Source organism: Cyanistes caeruleus, chromosome 12, assembly GCF_971803275.1.
Source record: "Cyanistes caeruleus chromosome 12, bCyaCae1.hap1.1, whole genome shotgun sequence".
NCBI lineage: Eukaryota > Metazoa > Chordata > Aves > Passeriformes > Paridae > Cyanistes > Cyanistes caeruleus.
Genome location: NC_141712.1, coordinates 3303291 through 3327235, shown reverse-complemented (window position 1 = coordinate 3327235; position 23945 = coordinate 3303291). Strand labels below are relative to the sequence as shown.

The window sequence follows — 23945 nt, the reverse complement described above, 5'->3', positions numbered from 1 at the left end:
GCCCCTATGACCTAAGGAAGCTCAGACACAGCCAAGCTCTCCCTTGGAACCAGGACCAACAATCCCCAGGCTCAGGGATCCCCTCCCTTGGAACCAGGACCAACAATCCCCAGGCTCAGGGATCCTCTCCCTTGGAACCAGGACCAACAATCCCCAGGCTCAGGGATTCCCCCTCCCTTGGAACCAGGACCAACAATCCCCAGGCTCAGGAATCCCCTCCCTTGGAACCAGGACCAACAATCCCCAGGCTCAGGGATCCCCTCCCAGGCCCCTGGGATTGTCCCTGGCCCAGGAGGGGCTGTTCCACAAAGGTCTTGTCCTCACAACCCCAAATTCTCAGCCAGACACATTGCACAGGAGCAGCAGAATGCAAAGCATAACCACAGTTTCTTTTAAATCCTCGTGCACATAATTCCATTCAGCAGAAGTTTTAATATAATCCACAGAATCTACTCTTTTGTTAAACGTTAAAATGTTCATTTAAGAGAAAAATCCCCAAGATATGTCATGATCCCCTCCCTTTTATAAAAAAATATAATTAAGTATGAAAATTGCCACCCAATTCCAGGGAAAAAAAAAAAAAAGACAGGAATTATTGTAAAAGACTGCCCTCTGGTGTTACACCAATTCTAAATTCTGTTTTATACTTCAGATCCCCCCCAACCACCCTGCTGCATTTTTTTATTATTGTTTTTTCTTTTTTTACCTGAAAGAACCACCTCCAGGGTCATTCAGCTTGTTTTTCTGATTTGCAGAGACCTGAACACCAAAGCCCCCAGGACTTTTACTGGCTTGTATTGTTGGTGCCTTCCCTACTGTGCCTGAAAAACACCAAGCAATGTTATTATGAGCTGTCTTAGACAATTTACATCAAAGAACCTTCTGTCCAGGAACTAAATTTAACTGTCTGTAAATTGCAAACAAAGGAAGTTATTATTTTTAAAGACTACATGCTGAAGAAGAACAATTTAAAATACAAAATTTATATTAACATTACAGTTTGCTCAATATTTACAGAACAGATTCCAAAACTGAAAAACATTGGTCATAAACAGCTATAATATTTATAATGGCTATAAGTGTGTTTGCAATTGCCAGTAAACCACTTTTCTGGATAATCTGTACAGAATAAAGAAGGCAAATTTGAAATGTTCTTAATACAAATACTTAAAGTCAGAGTTATTCAGGGTATTAGCTATGCCTTTTACATTTTCTATATAGTAATTGATCTTTATTGCAGTGAAAAACATGTATTTCAGAGTTGAAAACACTGCATGTATTTTAAAATGTTTTGCATTGCATATAAAAGAAAAAAGACTACTGCCAAATTTGACACACACCCCCCATAAAGGTTGTCTTTTACTTTCTCATCTTGAAAACAATGACTCAAAAATAATTCATGTCTGTATCTAGGCTTTACAAGTCTTGAAGTACAGGTAAAACAGGGCTTTCTAAATGAGCCAAAGTGTGGTGGACATTCAGTAAATTAAAGAGATCTAAATTCCTCTCTGACATGAAACTGTTGGGGTAAGCCCTCCCTGACTGCCTGAACACATTTACTTGGGTTACATTTCGGGTTTCCTTTAATCCCCCCTGTGTTTTGGCATGTAAAGACAACTCATGTCTACTTGATTTAAAAGCTCTCACCTCGCTGTGTGTACCACTCCATTTGACTGAGCATTACAGATGCAGTGTTTGAGACTTTGGGAAGGACGTGGAGGTTGTTCCTGCACCCCAGTGACTCAGTGGCACATGAATGGCATGGTAAGAACCTCGGTAGAGTTACAATATTTTTCTTTCATGAATAGTAAAAATCTGAAACACAACTACCCTAATAAATCCTTTTAAGAACATTTCATGGCTAATACAAAGCTGCTAGCTTTGACTGAGTCCTGCATTCCTTTTTTTTTTTTTTTTAAATTTTATTTTAAAGTCTTCATCGACTCCAACATATGATCTTAAAGAGAAACTAATTTGATAGTGTTTGTTGAGTTCTCCATCTCTATAAATAAACTGTAATGTGGACTCTCAACATTAGCAAATACAAAACCAGATTTAGGACTTCAGGCTCAAGCCTGGGGAATAAAAATATTTTGTCATCAGAATATTCAAGGTCCATGAGATGTCACAGACAGCATTAGTTCACAGACCAGGCAATTCATTTATCTGTTTCAGATGAACTAATGGAAAGGTTTTCTACTAAGTGAACTGGAAGGAAAGAAAGAAATAATACAATAACAAAATTAGCAGATTTCTGCTTTGTACAATTAAGATCTAGAAGATTAAAAATGTGTTAATCTTGAAAAATGATTGCAATGGCAAACTTAAAGTAACAACAGCACTCCTCCAGAATTAATCTATTGTTTTTGGAATCAGCATCAATGCTTTGTTTTCTACAGATAATAACTTTTGATCGAAAAACACCCCCAAAACATGTATATCCATATAGATATGGAAGAATTAAGTCTCATATTCATCTCAAGTATATGTAATTCTACCCAATGGACTGGGCAAACTGAATGTAAGATTCGGGATGACATTTGAGTTTTCTGGTTTAAAGAAATCACAACTGTGCATGACTAAGATTAGACATAAAATATGCCTAAAATATCCATTTTTATTATGGGCAGAGCATATTTTGAAAATTATAATCACCTGTGGGCCTAGATAGTTCATGGGATTGGTAATGACATACAGAGTCTTTCACCACTGCATCCTTGCTTCAAAATTTAATTAGCATGATCTAGAAAAATAAACCCAAATTTAGGAGCTCATAAATTCCTAGCTGTATTTCAGCACTGGTTAAATAGCTGCAACAAGTTAATTATTTTATTATTTGGCTCAATTCCTCCATCCATAAGATGGAATTCACCTAATTATTATACTAATAGAGTGCTTTGTTAAAGGAGTGTGAATTTTTCATGCAGTAACAATGGTGTTACTTCCACTGGCATGGAAGTAATCTTATTTATATAAAAGTCCTTAAAGCCTGCCAGTTTGATCTAAACTACTGTTTTAAGAAGCATTACAGTCTGTTCACATGGATGTATTGAAGATATATTAGGCTTGGAGATTCACTCCCGTCAAGGAGGAAAAATGCAGCACTTTGTGGAGGTCAGCTCAGTTTTGAGATAATTATCCTTAACAGGTCACACTCCACAAAATCATGCTACTGTAATTTTGATTTGGATGGTGTCCCATTCCAGTATATTATCTCCTTCTGCAGGAATGCCTAGGTCAGTATAAAATATCATTACACTGGTGTTTACAGTAAAAGGTTTTAACAATATACCACAATGATGCACTCTTGACAGTGCTGCCAGCACACAGGCACACTGCTCCCTAAACGTGGGCTGCAGGATGAGTGGTTTTATACTGAGATGTTTTCTAAATGCCTATTCCTGTTTGTTTTGTCTGTGTAAATAAAACAATGTATGGGAAGGCTTAACCAAACCTGTAAATTGGAATAAGCTCACCAGAAAGTAGGACCTTGCACAAATTGGCTTTTATGAAACCATCTACCATAAGCGAAACTGCCAGTTAAGTTGTATTGCACTGGCTGATCAAGGACTACCAAGAATAAACTCATATTCCAAACCTACTGACAGATGCCAGTATCATGCAAATTCTCATCACACTGTTGACATTCACAACTTGGAGACTGAACAAGCAAAGAAATGAAATCTGCCTTCACTCTCAAACACATTAGTCAGAAGTGAAAGCTCATGCTATAAGATGCATGGACATGTTACAAACTCAGGACATGAGTATCAGTGCTATCAAACAAACACATTTTATGGTGAGTAACTGTATTTCTTCCTAACTTGGAAAATAGCCTACAGGATTACAGTGACAGCTTGGTCTCTGTGTCCATTCAACCTTTGGATTCCCCTAGGAGAGCAGAGCAAGTAAAACATCAACTGCTATTAAACATTTTTTGGTTTTTTTTTCCCAAGGAGAACAGAAACAACCAAGCAATGAAGTCAAGTAGGCAGCAACAAATTTTATGTGCATTTGAACTAGTTTGATTCCTAATTCAGTACCTGAGGATGGATGACAAGCTCTGTATTCCATTACAAACCCTCAATCATGTAAATGCCCACATCCAATAAGTACTCTCACACATATTCAGGAAAAATAAAACCCAAGCCTAAGAGGTTCAGTGGCAGAAAGAAACAAATGGGTGCTTATTAGGAAGTAAAGGAGGCTTCAAGAATCCTTTAGAAAGTGGGAAGTATCAGCCAGACATGAACCCACCTGTGCACAGACAGATGAGGAAGGTGTGTACAAACCACATGCCATGGCTATTCATGACATGTCAGGTTGCTGCAGCCAGTCTCTGACCTCACCCAAAAGTAAATATACAGGAGTCAAAGAAAACCAACCTGAGGCTTGACAAATTTCTCTAGGGCTTCCACCTTGACCTCTGTAGCTGCAGAGATGGGGACTACCATGTTCTGCTTCAGGAGTATGAATTAGAAGTAGGATGATTAAATTGAGGCATCCACTAGGCTTGAGGAAACTGAAGAATTTCTTTCTTGGCCCAGAGTTACAGTTTAGGATAGTGAAAGCCAAGCTCCTGACCTGGTTTAAAACTTTGGATGGAAAACTGCTAAGTAAGGAGCTAAACATGTGAGAGTTTAGTCCTAAGGTTGTTTCAAAACATTTCGCTGTGTTGGTCTGAAACACTTTGAAACTGCATATGAAAACATGCATTTTTCAGCCAGCATGAGGTAAAAATAAATGTCAACAATGTTGCCAATGTCAACACTGTACATTCTTCCATGCTACTCGTTTGTAATTACAACAAAATTCATACAAAGGTAACAATCTCACTAAAACATTTAAACCCATACCTTGTGGTCTAATGGTCTGAGTTATTACCACTGGCATCCTAATCTGGGTAGTCTGGCAAGCAGGGGTTCGTTTCACAGTTTGAGCAGATGTTGACTGGATAATCTGCTATTATTAAAGAAAAGTATACTTATATTATACTCTTTATACACAAACACACACAACGTAAATACACTAATACCTGTAATTACCAAGATAAGCACGTGGATCTCTACAAGCACAACCAGCTGCTGACAAAAGTCATATTCATGTAATGCATGTGGTTGTGTGTGTGTGTATATACCTATTTTGCCATTATACCTTAAAAAAAATTAAATCATATACGACACAGATGTCATATCTCACAACCTTCACTAAAAATGTATTTCAAATTCTTAAGGTTAATATTAAAATTCAGACTTTTGTCTTCAGAAATTTTACTAGGAAGAAAAGCAGTTTTGTAGAAGAAAATGCTGCAATAATTGTAGTGGAATCCACCTACAAACATTAGGCCTTGCACTAAATATCTACGCTTTTTAAAGAAAACATACTAAAAATAAATTATAAATATTATGGGTTCCAAAGTCAGATATACACAAGAATACAAATCAAATTTTGTGGTGATCATTTAAATGCTAATTTGATATTCTCAGGGTTTCACTTACTACTAACTCAGGTTCTGAAGTCCTTCCCCAAAACTGAACCTGGGTTAGAAACTTAAAATGTGACCCATAAACAAATCAAATCAAATAGAAAACGTGCAAGGGTCATGTTCAATCAACAGCAAAATGTACATTTATATGATCAAGGACAAGGTAGGCACAGACGTAATGAACAGAAGATTCAGAAAGATGTGTGGATGCTGCAGAGCTGTAAAAAAAAACACAAATAAACTTTGAAAATAAACCACTGGCAAATAGCTATTTGGGTAAGATTCCAACCACAACTTGGGCATGGCAACTTCAGAAGCCAAGTGCTCCTCAGAGTCACAATGAGTTCCTGCCATGGTGTGAGGTGCCTGCAGAGCCCCGAGCCGCCCGCCCTGGGATGCAGCATTCCCTCCTGGAAGGCAGCACCACGCTGCATCTCCACCCAGCACCACTCCCACAAGGAGCATCTGAAACCATTTCACTCAGCTGGACAACAAGTGGACAAATCTCTGACTGCAAAGCAACCTATGGAGAAAAGGAAAGGAGAAACTGCATCTGCAAGTGAGACGCTAAAGCAGATGATGAGCAAGGCACAAACCATTCCATTAGCAGGAACCAGGGCTCCAAAACTGGGAGGGAGACAGGTGAAAACTACAAACAAGAAAAGAGCAATCAGGGATCTGTGATGTATTTTGGAGAAAAAACAAATAGGGCTGTTCTGAAGTTACAAAACTGCATTTTGTACATCCTAAAATACAGAGAGTAGAAAAGTTATAATAAACCTGTGGATGTAGAACAACAGTCACACTCAGAAGGGAAAGAATAAAGCAACTACCATGCTTAAAAACAGGAAACAAACAACTGATCAATAAAAATAATAGAATAAAGTTGAATTTAACTGCATTTTGATGCACAGGAAAGATGAACAAATGTGGTTTTGGTAAAAAGACTGAACAGCCCATGTTAAGAAAGGATACATTGGTATGAAAAAGGAGAATGTTGCCATTTTTACAATAATTTATTGGATCTGTTTTCAGAGAACAGTGAAGAAAAGCTGCTGTACCCTAACGGGCCAGAAGCCAGGCCATAAAGGAGATTTTATGACCTCTGGACAGAATTACTATCTGGTATTACAGTGATCTTCTGCAATTACATTTTTTTCTCTCTACGAGGCAAATTCTAAAGTTCAGAACCAAGTTGTGTTTCCCTTGATTAATTCATGTGAATACCCTACAAAATGAGCCACTAATACCATTAAAGACAGGACAGTATTAACCATTCAAGATGACATAAATGGCAATGTTTTCTTTTACCATCTAATACATTCCAAGAACTGTCTTTTGGCAAGTACTGTACTACGATTTCAATGTATGTACTAACGGAGAAAGTCTAGAAAACTGTTGAGAAACAAACTTTTCCAAGGGGCAGAGACCAAAATCATCATCTTAAACTCCATACAGAAAGCAATCAGCAACATGCACACACTCTCTCAAAAGAACAACTGCACCAGAGTTCAGAGTAGCATCTTACACTAAATCCCAGTTTCTGTACTGGAGTTTTAAGATATGTTTCAACACAGATGCAATCTCCAGATCTGGAAGTCATTGAGGAATCAACATTAGCAATTTGTTTTTGAAACAGAGTTTGTAACTTCATACTTCTTTGTATGTAATTTCTATGCAGGCAAACTAGGGACATAGCCATAAATTTTTATTAAAAATTAATTGGTTTTTACTATCTAAGCCATACTTCATCAATTAAGATAATTCCAACTGTTCTAATCCTCTTTCCTGTTTTCCCAACATGATAACATTATTATTAAATCCTTGGCTTGACCTAAACGTTGTAGACAATGAACAAGTGTACTAGCAAGCTGGTCTGGGAGATGATTAATTTGAATTATTTCATATTTCTCACAGACTAAAAACACGCACAACAAGTGTATCCCATGTTATCTGTCCATATTCTGAATCAAAGCTGATTCACAAACACTGACCCAGACTGAGAGAGCAGATACAGAAGTTTTAGGACACCAAGGTTATCAGGGACATTACCCCAGCCTTCAGAAAAGGGGAGATCTTGGTGCTGCTGCAGCCACCTTTGGGAAGATGTAGAGAAGACAGAGACTCCCTCAGATGTGCAGAAGGATGTAACACCAAAGACAGAAGTTGGAATATAGCAGATTCCAATGTAATATAAGAAAAAGAAAACTAGCATGAGGGTGGGCAAGCTCTGGAAAAGGTTGCCCCGAGAGGCTGTGTCATTTCTTCTTGAAGACACCCAAAACATGACTGGACACATGGGAGCCATCCCAGTGTGTAAGCAGGAGGCTGCACAAGATGCCTCCAGGATTCCTTTCCAACCTTTCACCACTGTGTCCATAAACACATCATCACAGATTTTATTGAATTGCTGAGTCACAAAAGATAACAAGACAGAATACAGAAGTCTTCAGAGCTTACAGAAACTGTTCATCCTTCCACCTCCACTAAATAGGGAAGCATTTTGATTATGTACGCCCCTGAGGACAGCAAGCACAACAACAGAACAACAAAGGCACAGAAAATAGAAAAGACAGAATGTGATTTAGTCATTGTCTAGATTTGATAGAGTTTGGGAAATGGCAAAATTACCTAACAAAATTAGGATCAAGACAGTGTTGAGACAGCAAGTACTGTCATACACTAGTTATTCCTCTTCAATTTATCTGTCTAAAGTTGAAGAATCATGTCCCTAGGCTGCACTTTGGAACACTTCTAGGGACACACTAAAGCAGCAAAGTCATGGCATTGCTTCTCCAAGTGCAATGTGTGAAAAGTTACCTACATTTTTCTTCTATAAAATAACATTTTTCTGCAAAGTAAGATGTACATTTCTCACTATAGGAAGTATTCTCCCTCTCTTTTTATTTAACCTTTGCACTTCTCCCCTTGTCATCTCTCTCCACTATTCACACTCCTTTGATTCACCATTTGTCTGCTCTGCCAGACCAGTTCCTCCTCTCACCTCCTGAACACTGCAGGTACTACTCTGCCCTTTGCTAAAGCTGACTGTATTTCCACAGGTGAAAAAAGGGATGTTTATACAAAGGTGCTTCTGTAAGGCAGCAGGCTCACAAAGACAAGAAAGGATATACAACAATCACACACTACTGATAATCAAAATTACAAAGAGGTGACAGCTGAAATACTCTTTTTTTTCTAAGGGTTTTCTTCAAAAAGCATAGATTTGGTAACTCTATGAGAATAAAATAATGGTTCTAATCTCAAGTCCAAAGGTGATGATCATTCCATGCCATCTACTGTGGAAGTTATTGCAGGACAGAGAACAAATCACAAACATGAACACAGACCAATAATCAACAACAAAACCAACTACAGACTGAGAAAGAATCCAGCCAAAGCACATCAAACACACAGAAGCAGAAAGAGAACAGAAGTTATCAGGCTTTCTCATGCCTGCATAAGGGAGACAAAAGGAAGTAAGAGCCACTACCTACAAACACTGAAAGGAAAATTCCTTTAGGCCAGTAGGATTGGAACTCATTGCTAAAGTTTCTGAGGACAAGGATTTTGCAAATGTCCTGGACCAGTACAGATGCATGAGCTTCCAACCTTTACTTGCCCCTCCCTTTTACTTGACAAGGGCTGCAAAACCAGCCTGGCTCAATTCACAGAAGTCACCCTTTGCAACAAAAGCATCTGATCCAAAACCTATCAAGTACTGCAATAAAGACAAAAACCACAGTAAACAGGAGCTTCTGCAAAGAATGAAAAACAAAAATAAATCTCAAAAATATATCCTTTACCAAGCATTTTTTTTTCTCTCAATTAAGTTAAAAAAAAATCTTGTGGAAAGAAGAAACAAGACACGCGTAAACATATAAAATTCAGAATGGCTGTGGTCTGATATGACATTTATCTTCACTCATGAGTAAACACTTGCTAACTCACTTGTGGCTATGCCACTTGTGATTTATCAGTCTACTCACTCCTGAAGATAAATGTCATATCAAACCTCAGCTATCATGTAATCTGGCAGCATTAACTTACAATGTTCATGCTTTTATGGGCCTAGAATTCATATTTACCATTGCTAACCACACTGCAGTAGCAGCTACAGTTTTACAAAGGTACCTCAAGATCTGCATAAGCAATTATTCTTCCCCCCAAATAAAAAAAAAATTGACTATTTAAAAATTCAGCACATAAATTTTAATGTTAATACAATATTATTCCATTGAGTATAGGTTTTCAACAAAGAAATGAAGAAAAATAAAACAGAAGTCACGAGATCACTTGTACCACCTGCTCCTCAATTTATTATACAATTCTTCCTACAATGTTCAGAGTCTACTTTTGAGTGTTTTTAATTATGGCTTTTTCAACACTGTCCTTGAAAGCTTGATCTACACCTAATATTCTCTCATTTTAAGGATATTTTGCCTTATATCCTACTTAAATCCTACTTCATTTAATTGTATCCTGTTATTCATATTTATACCATATTGGTGTGTTCCTAAAAATGGATTCTCCCTTTTGTTCTTCCTTATAATCAGTGTTTGGCCCAGTTATGTGTGTTCAACTCTCTTAAGCTTTTATTTTAATTTTTGCTTTCAAGCCTGGCCTTTTGGTATTGGTTTCCAAACAGCAATCAGTGACAATATTCTCCTTATATTAAAGTACAGCCCACAAAATTCTGAAGATAAAGTCCATGATAACAACTCAGAAAACCACTAGGCTGTGTTTCAAATAGCCATACAATTTGTCATGTACATGCTTTGTTCCTGTTAATGGATCCCAGATATTTACTGCTCAACAGCCATTTCAATTTAAATTACAGTGCACACCAAATTCCATGTCAGTGGCTAGATCTTTATTAGTTAATTAATAGAGAATATTCCTTTTATCCAAACAGCTATCCATTACTCTTCCATTTCTAAGCTGCCTTGCAGACAAGACAAGACTAAAATTTCACTAAAAAGTGTACAAATTACTTTTATTCATGAACAGAAAAGTGATGCCAGAAAAGCTTTGGTGTAGAATTAAAAAGCCAAGGAGAACATCCCCATATTACATAATTCTTATTCTGCTGCTCTATCTTGTTTCCAAATTCCACTACTCTATCTCAACTCTGAGAGACTCCAACCACAGTGAAAGTGCAGGGGAAGTGTCAGTAAATGAGCAAATCCTGTTCTAATGTAATTGAGAATATGGCAGAGCCTACCCTCTGGACACTGTGCCCAATTAGTGCAGCTGTAACAGTGCAGATGTATTTCCACACACCCCTCCTAATTCTAGACCTACATCAATCTTTATACAGCTTTGTATATTAATTAAATTTGTTTCAATTAAGATGGATCACTGATTTTCTTACTGGGTTCTTTATCACTCAAGTTTAATACTTGGCTTTAATCTCCAGGAGTACTTTCTCCTTATGATGCACTCAGTTCCAACACAATAAAGTGCTAATCCATCTCCACTCCCCATCAATCTACTTATCACCTCAACATGTGCAATAAAGAATATCTCTCTTATTCACACAAATTTTACCTGCTGCAACAGCCAAAACAAGACAGGCAATGTCTGCATGTATAAGGCAACACAGAGCACATGGACTCTAAGAATAGCAATTTAGACAAACTTTAACTATTGCACTCAGAACAATTAAAAAATTGATTGCTGGCTTATCTCGTTAGTGTTTCATCAATAAAATGTTAGCCTAAGATTGTTCCCCTTTTCTTTATGTAAAAGTAGCACTATCCAGCTTTATAAAGTGTTGTTTTTCAGTTTGGAACATGATTCCAGTATTTTACAAAACAGATTAGAAGTCTCCTGCTCGATCTCCACTAACACTGCACATTTCAAAGCCTTTGTGCAAGCTATGCTGCATGCTGACAGCGTGCACAGGATTTCCATGTTGCAAGGAACCTCAGTGTAACTGGAGAAAGCATCACCTCAGCTGACATCCTTGAGAAACAGGAAAGACAAAGGAAGGAACAGCTAACAGACCCTTCATGTTTTAAGGGAAACTGGACTACCATAACTGGCTGGTATGAAAATATCTATATTCTAAAACAAGCTTGCCCTTCTGCAGCTGGACAGTTTGCAAAGCCAGCTGGAACTCTCTCCAATGAGCTTCGGGCTTGGAAAACCTGGAGCTCAGCCAGTTCTTCCATCAGTGCTGGCTACCCTCAGGCAAGCCAGCTGCAATCTTCCTCTTCTGGACAAGTCCAAGGCAAGATGGCCAGCAGCTCTGTGCTCTGATTTCGAGGAGCACTGAGAACTGTGACAGTGTGATCACTGTCACTACCAAAAAATCAATACTTATCATCAATTACTGGGCTGATATGGAGCTGCTGCTGTGTTGTCTGCTTGGCACCTGAGCTGATGACTGCTGTGTTAAGATCTTTGATGCAGTAACTCTTGATGTCTGATGCTGCTTTTGTCTGTAGAGAACCACTCTGAGGGTCATTAAGTGCCTGGTTAATGTAATGTTTGATTCCATTAACTAATGACTGATAAATTTAAAGAAAATACGAAAAGACAGTTTCACACTAAAGCAAATAAATTACTATTTTAATGTCTTCTCCCTATTTTCATATATATATATATATATATATATTTTCCAGAAAATAAATAATATTAACCATAGTTTTGCTTTGTGCAGTTTGTGACCCGCAATGGTCATTTCCTGTACACAGTAAATGAAAATTCAGCCCTAGACCTGTGACTTCCTTACAGACAGAAAAGCAACTTCTCTTGCTCATCAGATCCATCTCCACAATGTTACTTGAGCAGTTTTAGCTCCTCCTGTGTGTGTCAGAAAAGCTCTCCACGTTGTTAATCTCTCAGGTTAACATCACAGTTGTTTGCTTAGAGTACCCATTGACATGAGACAGGCAGAACATGCCTCTTCCAGACATTTGGCTTTATCCCAGTCAGAAAATACTCCACCAGAACTATCATCATAAGAGTACAAACTCCTGTGATCTTAACCCATTTTTGTCCTACATCAGTGTTTCTCAAAAGGTGGGGTGAGAGCTGCCTAGTGGGTACAGGAGCACTGAAGGTGGGCTGCACAACACTGGAAAAAGCCAGGTTACATGGCAGCAGGTTAGCCTTAGGTTGTGGAATGAGGCAAGGCCAGACTTACTGGCCATGGCCATTTCTACCTGTAAGCAATCTGTGAGCTTCAGGCAGAAATTTCCTTAACCTGGGACAGGAAGTAATTTTTCCACCTACTGCCTGTAATTATCACCAGTTTCTGCTCTTCTGTCTAGAAGAAATAGCCAAAGCTATTGTCCATTCAGTCATGAAACATGGACAAATCAAAGAGATGTCATAAAAAGCAGGAAACTTGAGGAAAAAAGTGAGGAACATGTTTCTAATTAATACAACAATCCAGACAGGGTGGAGAGAAGCCATCTCAGAAAAAGAAAGAATGCAAGTGGCTGGACTTTCATTGAAGCAGCTGAATTAAGGTGGAAAACACCCAACTTTGTGTGACAGAGTCAGAAATCTAACCACTTAAGATGTTCTTACACATTAAAACTATGCTCACTAAAGGATTATTAAATGATATTAATTTTATTTTAAAGTTCCTATTTTAACCAGTAGAAAGGTAACCTTGTAAGGTTCAAGACACAGCTCAGGTATTTTCAGACTGTGCACTGCTACTTTTAAATTAAAGCAAAAGAATTTTTCTCCACACACCTTACAAGTTATCTATATGCTTTACAGAGTTTATAAACTCGAGGTTAGATCATTGTGAGGTTTTGCATTATCACATTTGCAATTATCTACCTTGCTAATATAAATTTTTATCAACTTGATACATGTTCTGGGACCTCTATATGATTTTGAAACCTGAAAGTGAAGTATTTTACTCACACATACACAGAAACCAGAGACAAGGAAACTCTCACAAAGGGTAGTAAAGCCTGTATAAACTCAAGGCCTTGTAAAAATCCTTAACACCTTTTAATTACAATGCAAACACACACACACACAAGACCCTGTGTAAGAGCAGGATAAAGTCACCACGCTCTCAGTAGCTCCCTGGCTGTACAGCTGCCTTACTGAGAGTGCCTTTGAAATTAATAACTCTAAGCACTTAATACTCCACTATGCACAACAAAGACACAGCTCAGTGAGTAACAGAGAATGGCATTATTGCTAAACAAAACATCCTGGTACAGCACAGCTATTCTTCTACAAGATTTTATAACTATGTGCAGAAGAGTTTAAAATGAGAGAGTTAATTTTAATTTTAAAGCAAAGCAGCATACCTAATGACACTGAACATTATACTCTTGCCTGTAAATTTTGGAAAGCTTTCTGTTCTACATTTGTAATTCCCTCAAATTCCACTGTGCTCATACAACAACCACTCTACTGCAGACAAAAAGACCAAGAGTGCACTTCCTTAAATTTATGTTAATAATCTTATCTGAAGTAATGGTTGAGCATAAATGTGAAATGACAGAAAATGAGGTACTACCACATACCACAGAATATGATACAAACAAAAAAGAATTTTCCCAAACAAGCTGCAATGAAAGTGACATTGAAAACTGTTATACAGTTCATCAAGAAATCCTCTTTTATACTACAGTACCTACCAGTTGAGAACTCTGATTTGACTGTACCACCTTAACCTGAGGAGGCTGCACTGTATTTGATACAGAGACTGTGCAAATGTTGTTTGGTTGCCTTATTCCTATTGTCTGTGTCGTGACAACAGAGGAAATGCTTCCCGAGGCAGATTGAGGTATAACTTGTGAGAGCTTGGTTTGTTGGAGTGACTGCTGAGACGGCTGTCCTTGCAAAACCAAATGTTGACTATTCAGTAAAGATTGTCTCAGTGCAGGTAGACTTTTCTAAAAAAAGAAGAAAGTTTATGAAATATCAAACTTAGCAGATTGACCAAAAGCATTTAGAAATTTGCTGTAAACATAATTAAAAGAATGTATCTTTCTTTCCAATTTTACTAACTGCCTGCTCATCAACTAAGATTGAACACATTTTCTAAGAGAAAGTTCAGTTTTTAATAAGCTTTCCATTTGGATTTAGCAACCCTGTAAATTTTCACATGCCCTTAATTCCACTGTAGCAGAAAAACGTAACACTCTCCTTCTCAAGACTATCTAGAACTTGTAGCTTAGGTCTTTGGAAGGGCAAGAAATGGATGCAGAAAAGGCAGAGCCATGGAAGAACCCTATTCCCAGCAAGCTGCATCAGTTTAGTCCCCCTAACACAGCTCCCCCTCCAGTACCCAGAACCAGATGATCTCACTCTCGGTGCCCTACAGCAGCAGCTCTTTATTGTATTATTTCTGAAGTAATGTATTGTGAGTGGACTAGAAAAGTGTATTTCTGTAAGCCCCATGCTCATAATATTTCAAGGAAAATATACTTCTAAAAGGCTGTACTGTACCTTCATGAACAAACTTTTTACTTTTTAAGTGGCAGAAGTGTTCTTTTGAAGTGCTCCCCCAGGCAGCTGTACAATGCAAGTGCTTAGCCCAAGCTACAGTTCTTTCCAAACTTCTAATATTGATTTAAAAACTTAATGCCTGTTGCCCAGAAAGGACTTCAAAGAAAGAAAATAAATCAAAACTTATCATGATGCTGGAAGTGACTGCAGTAAAAGCCACAAACAAGAGTTGATGATAACTTGAAAAACAAGGAGCAGAAGTTCTGAAGCAAAGTTGCAGTGAGAGAAGAGAGAGAAAATCTCCCCCAAACAGAGTTTTGAACTAGACCAAAAATACTTTTACTGTAATATTTGTGGTTTTGTTGGAAACTTAAACATGCTTTTCATGTTTGTATATAATCCTGCATATGGAAGTTATTGTAGCTAATTTACAGAACCAATAAAAGTTAAATTTACCCCCACATATATTAACTTAGGACCCCACCATAAATCAATTTGGTATCATATCAGAAATTCTACTGTTGATTAACTCCAGATTAGAAGCAGAATCATGTAATCAACACATTATCCAGTTTAGTTTTTCATAATCATTGTTATATGTGGATTGAGAGTTATCAATGACCCAAACACAGATTAGGAAAAAAGTATGGAAACGTATCAAATGCAAACTTATGAAACTTATTCCAAACTATGGAAACTTCTTAAATTTCAGCTTATTAAATTACTTGAAGCATTCTGTAAAAATAACTTGGGACTTTCTGAAATGTGAATGTTTTATTTCTTCACAAAAAATCACCCACTACCACAGGAAAGTCTATTTATTCTAAAAGTAAAGGATCACTACAGAATAGCCAATGGACGGTTTCAAAATGAGGGAGTAACTGGTTGGGGTTTTTTTGGTTTTTTTTTAAATCTAATTACTGCAACATTCTAGACCAGGGCTACTCGAGCTGTGAACTCCAGATCAGCTCTGGATGACAAACACATTTTGGTAAAACTCAGCCAAGGTCCCAAATCTACGAGGTGCCCTCTCCTTTGGGAAGTCCCTATTTCTCTGTGAGCAGCACCTGCCTGGCCTGACACACATGGAGCCTGCACAGGACTTGCAGCCAGGAAGATCCTGGCAGAAATGGGCACCATTTAGAAGTAAGGAAGTGTATTCCTGCTCTGGACCAGTGAAGACAACACTATTTAAAAAGTATATTCTAACACTTAATGTAACAAAATTTTGCATTGAAATAGATTTATCCAAACAATATTCACATTACCTTAAGGAAAGGTACAAGATATGGCTGAGGAGATGATTTGAGTTCTGTCTGAAGGCGGCCTGTAAATTCTTCTGGATCAATTTTTGCATCCTTCAGGACGAAGAGAAAAAAAAAAAAAGCATCAACATCTCAGTTCAGTTGTTTGCTTGCCTCTTTCCCAGCTACAATATGCACATATCTCTCTAGCTAAACAGGCTACCATATGAAAAACTTTCTGAGCTGAAGTCCCTTAAATCCTCTCTAAGGTCTTTCTGCCAAACTCTAATTCAAACTCGTAACTTACCACTCAAAATTCAGACAGTTTCCTTGGGGATGCACAGCCTAAGACAAAACAAAGCCCCAGAAAGACTCAAGTCTCTTTTGGGACTCCACTGTCTTGCTAACATTTACACAGTGGTTTCTTTCTTTAAAATTAAAGGAAAACAACAACAGGTTGTTGATGTAACCTTACAAATATTAAATTTGTCAGCCTTTGTAATAATTCCAAAACCAATTCTGCTGGTACAATTTAACTTGCATAATCCATATATATAAAACTATACATGTAAAGTATGGCCATACCTAAAAAGCATGCTTATAAGTAGATATAAGATTTTCTCATCTATTAATTTGTATGTATACTCATAAAATACACACTTATAAACATATCAAGTATATAATCAGTCATTTATTTAGTAGTAATTCAAGAAAATTCTAACTTGGATGCATTTTATGATACTTCTAGAGTATCATTAGTTACAAGATCAGGTTGTAATATAAACATTAATTAGTCTTCCTGACTGACACAGAACAGAGAAAAACTAAACCAAAACAAGCTTCAATAAATATATTTATTATATATGTGTGTTGATGTCTTCTTTAAAATACTCTAAGTAGTTACCTTTACTTATTTACTCTTTTCATGTTTGTAAAAGTTAGAACAAGTTTTCACTGGAATCACTGAATGTGATTGTTGAATGGCTCACACTTAGGTCTTAGGCTTGTCTAAAATACACAGATTTCTCTGGGAATTAATTCAAAGAAATGTCTAACAACTACTTTTAAATCCAAGTTTTTCATAGACTGTATTACATTTCTTTTAAGAAGCTTGACTTTTCCCAGCTCCACAGTAACCTGTGTCTGCAGCTCATTTATACATTCACTGCAGCACCTGTTGCATGGGAGACTGCAGCAAGACCAGCCTTTTCCTGGCTCCAATGAGTCCAAGGCAGCTTCACCTCTGGAAATCCCTGTGCCACCAAGGCTCCATGCAGGGGCATCTGTCTGCAGAATAGCTGCAAACCAGCAGCTCAGGAAAATACTTTTCCTTCAGTCCTAGAAACTCTAAAGCACGTTGTGAAGGGATTGTATCTACAGTCCTTCTGTGCTTCAAAAATTAAGAGCTTTTTGTTTCAGAGAAGACCAGGGTTTGGAGTAAAAAATACTTATTGAATCCTCAAGGAAAAATCCTGTATTTTACTAAAGAAACAACCAAAATATTACCCATCAAAACAAGAGTGGCTTTGAAAACTGCCTACTAAATTCTTTCCTGCATTTCCCTTTTCGAAAGCCAAGACAAAGTCTGCCTTCAACAGATTTTTTAATATATGTAACATACAGAATACTGCATTTTGATGAAGCCCAACCCCTTTCATTACAGCCAAAATAACAGTTAAGATCAAAGCATTGGTTTTTAGCACCCAAAAATAAGAAGTTCACTAGACAACTGACAAGATAAAAAGTAACTAAAAATTTACCAACAAATCTTGAACCAGAGCTTTCACATTGCGGGACGTTTCTGGAGATGGTGAATTATGAGAAGCAAGTTTTATAAGGGTAGCTAAAAAGTTTTTACATTTTTTCACATTCTCTTGCATTTCCTGCAGAAACCAAAGAAAACAAGTATTAGCTCCATGCTATTTTTCCATCACAACCAATGCATGCTCTGACCACTACAAATAAGGAAAATGATGAATTCTTTCTAATTCAGACAGGCCATACATGAAATATGTTTTGCTGTTACTGCTTGTTACCTGAGACTTTCTTATCTTTTTTAAGTAACTGAACATCATAGTTCACAAATAACAACAAAAATCAATGAAATAAATATATTCTATATTTTACAGTCTGCTTTGGTACAAATAACCATAAATTTGAGAAGTAACACAACAATTTGCTGGAGATGCATTCCCCTTTGAGATGCCCAATAGACAGTGTACAAATGTCCCCCAAGCTATCTTAATTTGTTAAATTATTGATTCAGTATGTTTTTGTACAAAGCAGCTACAGCAGTAAAATCAAATTAGAAATAAGTCTTCAAACATCATCCTATCTAATCTTTTTTTCATTAGCAGTACAACAAGCCATTATTTTTATATGGCACAATTGCTCCAAGAGACAGAAACATCACACTTCAGTGTAACCAAAGGCCCAGCAACAGGATAATCATGAAGTCCACAGACCAAAGGCCTGACTGTTCCAGGTACAGGAACAGAATGGTTCTTTCACTAGTGCCACAAAAAGCAGACCATGAGTGTTTTTCCTCTGTCCCAGAATTTGTATCCCATTTAGCCAAAACCAGAGGAAGGGTTTTCCTGTCTGCCAGAATTTGTTCCATCAGGGGATACATACTTGCCCCAAGAAAAAGCCCTTCCAGCTTCTGAATACACCCCAGGACTTCCTAAAGTACTAAGAAAACAATGTTTCCACAGTTTCCACACTTGCCTGTGATACAACGGTGGTTCCAGGCACGGGAGAGCTGGGGATGACCAGGGGCTGTGCCGGGACCTGCGCTGCCGTGTGCGGGGGCAGCGGCAGCCGGGGCTGGCCCTGGGGCTGGGCAGAGCCCTGGCTCTGTCCCCCACTGAGCACTGCAGCCTGCTGAGAACCTGAACTTCCAGTTGCTACTGTTGTCTTGAACAAATTTTGAGCACTCGTCGTAGCTACTGATACCTATAAATATTTTACATTAAAAAAAAAAAAAATTAATTTTCACTTTCAAAAAACCAAAGAATGGTTTGGGTTGGAAAGGAACTTAAAGCTTATCCAGTCCCACTGTCCCAGGAGCTCCCAGCCCCAGTGTCCAGCCTGGCCTTGGGCACTGCCATGGATCCAGGGGCAGCTCCAGCTGCTCTGGGCACCCTGTGCCAGGGAACAATTTCCTTCGTGTGTCCACCCTAAATCTCCCTTCCTTGTCCTCCCAGCACAGTTCCCGTTCCCAGACTGACCGTGGGATGTGCCAGCACAGCCCCTCCTGGCAGCGTGGCCGCGGCGCTGGCGGGCGCAGCCGTGGATGGCACCACCTTGGCCTGCACGGGGAGGCCCAGGCGCACGCCGGACGTGCCCACGGATGCTGGCTGCTGACAGAGCAAAAATGAACATTTTACTTCATTTCTCCTGAGTAACTTCATCTCCAAGGCTTTTTAACAATAGTCATTACAAGTATAATCAAAATTAATACTGAAAAAAAAAATATCAAACCTAGTAATGTGCTAGGTTACAGACATATAATTATATACTATTATATCATATTTATTATTATATATTATACTATTATCTTTTACATATTATATAATTATATATAATATATATTTATATATGTAATGTGTATATGTGTGTGTGAATATATATACACACAAATATATACATATAATATTATATATAGATATATAATATATAATACTATAATATGTAATACTATATAATCATATTATACAATATTATAATTAGATAATATATAAAATATACTAGTATATTAAAATAATAAATATTATTATATAATAACATATAATATATACTTATATATAATATTATGTGTATATATGTATATATATATGTATGTGTATATATATATATATATTCACAAATACTAGAAAAATTAGCTTTCCCAAGTTGAATGACAGGTTTGCAGCATTTCTCCTAAAAGCCATTACTCGTTACATTTCTCCTAAAAGCTATATGGAAAAGATTAGAATAAACAAATGTGACCTGCAAAAAAATTGATGTTACATTGATGCATTAATTTAGTTGTAATATTTACGTGTCAGTACTCATCAATATTTGTGTTTATCACTGCCAGTAACACATATTGGTCCTCTTGGTATTTACAGGCCTGTTCTAGTGATTTTTTGTTATGAAAATTAATATGGATGGAAAATTTAGAAAGCAGAAAAATATTCTTAAAATAATTTGATATTGAATGATATACAAATTAACTTGAAGAGAAATGGAATCTAAGCATTGGGAGAACCTTTGTCATAGAACAGAGGCTCTGTACCCAAACAGCAACTGCAACGTGAAATGCAGACAAAGGAAAATGACTGACCTACAGCCTTTGAGTCAGGGGCACACTCTATAGCTCAGGAAAATTTAGCAAACATATTACTTATTTTATGATTTACTTTCATTGCAAGACTGAAATCTCTTGCCATCTTACAAAAGGACAAGATTTAGGAATTAAAAAATGTCTCCAGAGAATTTATTTAATTTTGCAGGAATGTAAATACCATCATAAACAAAATGCATCACACAATATGGCAATTATGACAAAATGAGAATCACACATTACTAAAAATGGAGGCCACACTGGTGTCTTATAACTTGCATTTATTAAGATTTGCACTCACACACTTGAAAAAGACAAATTTTCTAAGTGGATAGAGTAATAAATCATGGCTGATGTTGTTTCTCACAAGATAAAAATAGTTTTCCTTGATTTAGATTTTATTTCATATGTCTCTAAAATTTCAATTTTATAAAGAACTTCTTATTTTAGATTCTTACATTGTCTACTAAACCTACATAAAATACTTCTCTAAAGAACATCTAGTGTACTCTAAAATATTTCCAAAAGGAACAGAAGCCCAGGCAGGCATTCAAAGCCCCAAGCATTGCTTACAAATCATTCCAGCAACATCATCTACTGGATATCAATCTTCTATACTTGGGGAAAAAAAGGAGGAAAGAAAACAAATCAAATAAATCTACCTGACATCTGAACAAACCCCTTTTTTTGTTTGTATAGCCTTCAAGATTTTTAAAATCTTGACTAGGGCTGCATTCCATCCTGAGACAGCCTAGAGACAATAAACAGCATCATCATGAAGAGGCAGATTTGTCAGGTTCTCTGAAAGATGGACCACATAAGCTTTTTCTGTTTTAAATACCCTACACCTTCATTAGAAAAATGACCAAGTATTTTAAAATACTGGTTGAATTAAATTGTATCAACCTGATGAGAGCTGCATTTAAAATATAAATATTTTGTATCTTGTTCACTTGCTTATAATCAGATTCCAGCCTAAGAACAAGACATGCCTGTGGTATTTGCCCCCTTATCAGTCTGGGCTTCCAGAAGTGAGGATCTGGGAAAAAAGCAGATAACCAGGGGCACTTCTGGCAGCTACTTGCTTCCAGGCAAGACCTGCAGCCAGAAATCCACAAACAGACAGTGAGACTGCAAGCTAGAGAATTTTCCTCAGCTAATAAATGCCCATTATTCATCACAGGAACATACCTGAAAACTGCACATAATTAAAACATAAATTTTCACTAATAATACCCAACTAACAATGTATTCCAATGTTCCAGACCTCAGCAGCAAATTGTGAAACTTGAAGACTAAATTCACCCTTGGTTTTAAAAATCAATAGTGACAAAAGCCTTTGGTAGAAAATGGCAGTAAAATCTAGTAATGTGCTGGATATGAAGAAATCCCTCACCACCAGAGAACTGCAAACAAAGTAATGCAATGGTTTACTAATGTTGTTCCAAAACTCAGAAAGATTAAAAAGGTAAGTATGAAATAAGGAGATGAGAAACATAACAAGGAAGTAGCCTGAAGAAATTCTTAAGTATCATGGAAATGATCTTCAAGTGACAGCTACAAGTTGTCAGAAGACACTTGAAGGGTTCCAAACATGAACACTTTGAGAACTGATAAAAATTATTTTGAAAGAAAAAGCTGTGTTCTCTATGGAAGGAAACTTGTAAACAGATCTCATGAGAAATAAGTCAAAAAGAAAACAAAAATTATCAACATGATTTCAACAAAAAATTGTAACCCAATGTGTCAAGTTCCTACTGCAATAATCTAAAAGAATTTATGATGTTCTTTAAGGAGAAGCTGCTGAGGTTTTGTAGGATGCTATTAAATTCTGAAATTACCAGAAGAGTTAGAAAGAAATATGTTTTTTAATGTAACTAGTATTTTTTATTAGATAAATCAGATGTTTTTACATTCCCTAAATACATGGAAGTAGCACTGAAGAGCCTTTTGCCCTGTACTCAAGACATAACAGGAGGAAGGCAGACCATGAATGAGCAGAGTCAGTATCCTGCTACTGACAGGAGCCCAAGGGGACACTGAGGATGCATCCTGAGGATGCATCTACACCCAGACCTGAGCTGGCTCTGTCCTCCCAGCTCAGAAACAGGAGCACAGCACAGTGCTACACAGGAAAGGAGGATTGCAGGAGGGACAGGGGTGTCCCAGGGTTTGCTCTGCCTGCCCAGGTCACACAGGTAAACACAAGTGACTCCCATTTCAGGGTGCAACAAGTCACTTCCACTGAGGCAGTCAGAGCACATTGGGAATTGTTCACAGTGCAGAAATACTCTGTGTCCCCTAAATTCACTCCTTAAACAGCATCTCCACTTTCCTTCTCCCCAGAGCTCTGGGCACGCAAATAGAGAGACAAAGCTTGGGAGAGAATCCATTGTACCTGCTGTGAACAAACAAGCTGGCTCTGTACCTCAAGGAATACACAAGGCTGCCTCTGAAAAAGCAAGTACCTTGAATACAGAGAAAACAGTCAAAACAGCCAAAGATTATCTCTCACTGCCAAGACAGGACTGTACCAGTTTTAGAGACTGCATTGAGTATTTAAAGTCAAACTGCCAGAGAGTTAGTGTGTAAATCCTTGGGAGCAGGTTTGGGATTCCCTTTTATTTTGTACTACAGAACCACCTACTGACCAACCCTCCAGGTACCAGCAGCACAGGCTCTGCATTAGAGCTCATTTTTGATAAATAAGTTCCATACTTTTTTCATTATCATTCCTTTCAATAAACTTCGTCACTATCAACCAAAAAGAAGAAAATACCTCAGTAGCATTTGAACAAACACTAACACAAAAGCCAAGTTTTTCACAACAGACTGTGACACCTCTTTACATCTTCCAACACACAGCTTCACTAAGTGATGTGCTAAACTCAATTTTCAGAAGATCTTTAAGTTTAGATTTAAATTTGAAAAATCTGAAATGAAATTCAATTTTATTTCTAATCACTAATCTATAAGACTTCTTATAGATTCAAAAGGTCATGCTAAGATGCCATGTGAGATGCCTCAAACAATCAAGGGCACTGTTGAACAAAGAGAAAACTGAAGTGGGATCACAGGCACTGGCAGAAGCAGAATCTAAAGGTCAAATCTGGGAGCTCACTTGCACTGGGCTGGCATGGCCAGGCTTTAGTTCTGGGGTGGCTTTGTGAGGAGCTGCCAGAAGCTTCCCCCTGTGTCCAGCAGAGCCAATTCCAGCTGGCTCCAGGATGGACTGGCCAAGGCTGGGCCCATGGGTGACAGTGGCAGCACCTCTGGGGAGCCTTTAGGAAAGGGGAGAAATCCCCCTGGAACTGCAGCTGGTGAGAGGAGTGAGGATGTGTGAGAGGAGCAGCTCTGCAAACCCCCAGGGCAGGGCACGAGGGGCAGGAGCTGCTCCAGGAGCTGGAGCTGAGGTTCCCCCAGCCTGGGCAGAGGCAGCTGTGCCCCTGCAGCC

At 37.8% G+C, this 23945-nt stretch overlaps 1 protein-coding gene across 1 annotated transcript in view; it reads right to left on the bottom strand.

Moving 5' to 3' along the window:
* LOC111934701 (transcription initiation factor TFIID subunit 4-like) overlaps positions 1–23945 on the bottom strand; it is a 146630-nt gene that overhangs the window by 108302 nt on the left and 14383 nt on the right. Inside the window, exons 3-9 of the mRNA XM_023934879.2 lie at positions 19395–19526; positions 18892–19119; positions 17925–18047; positions 16189–16278; positions 14107–14364; positions 4857–4962; positions 707–821 (exon numbers count right to left, since the gene is read on the bottom strand). Coding sequence (XP_023790647.2) covers positions 707–821; positions 4857–4962; positions 14107–14364; positions 16189–16278; positions 17925–18047; positions 18892–19119; positions 19395–19526 — 1052 coding nt within the window. The remainder of the gene's footprint in view (positions 1–706; positions 822–4856; positions 4963–14106; positions 14365–16188; positions 16279–17924; positions 18048–18891; positions 19120–19394; positions 19527–23945) is intronic.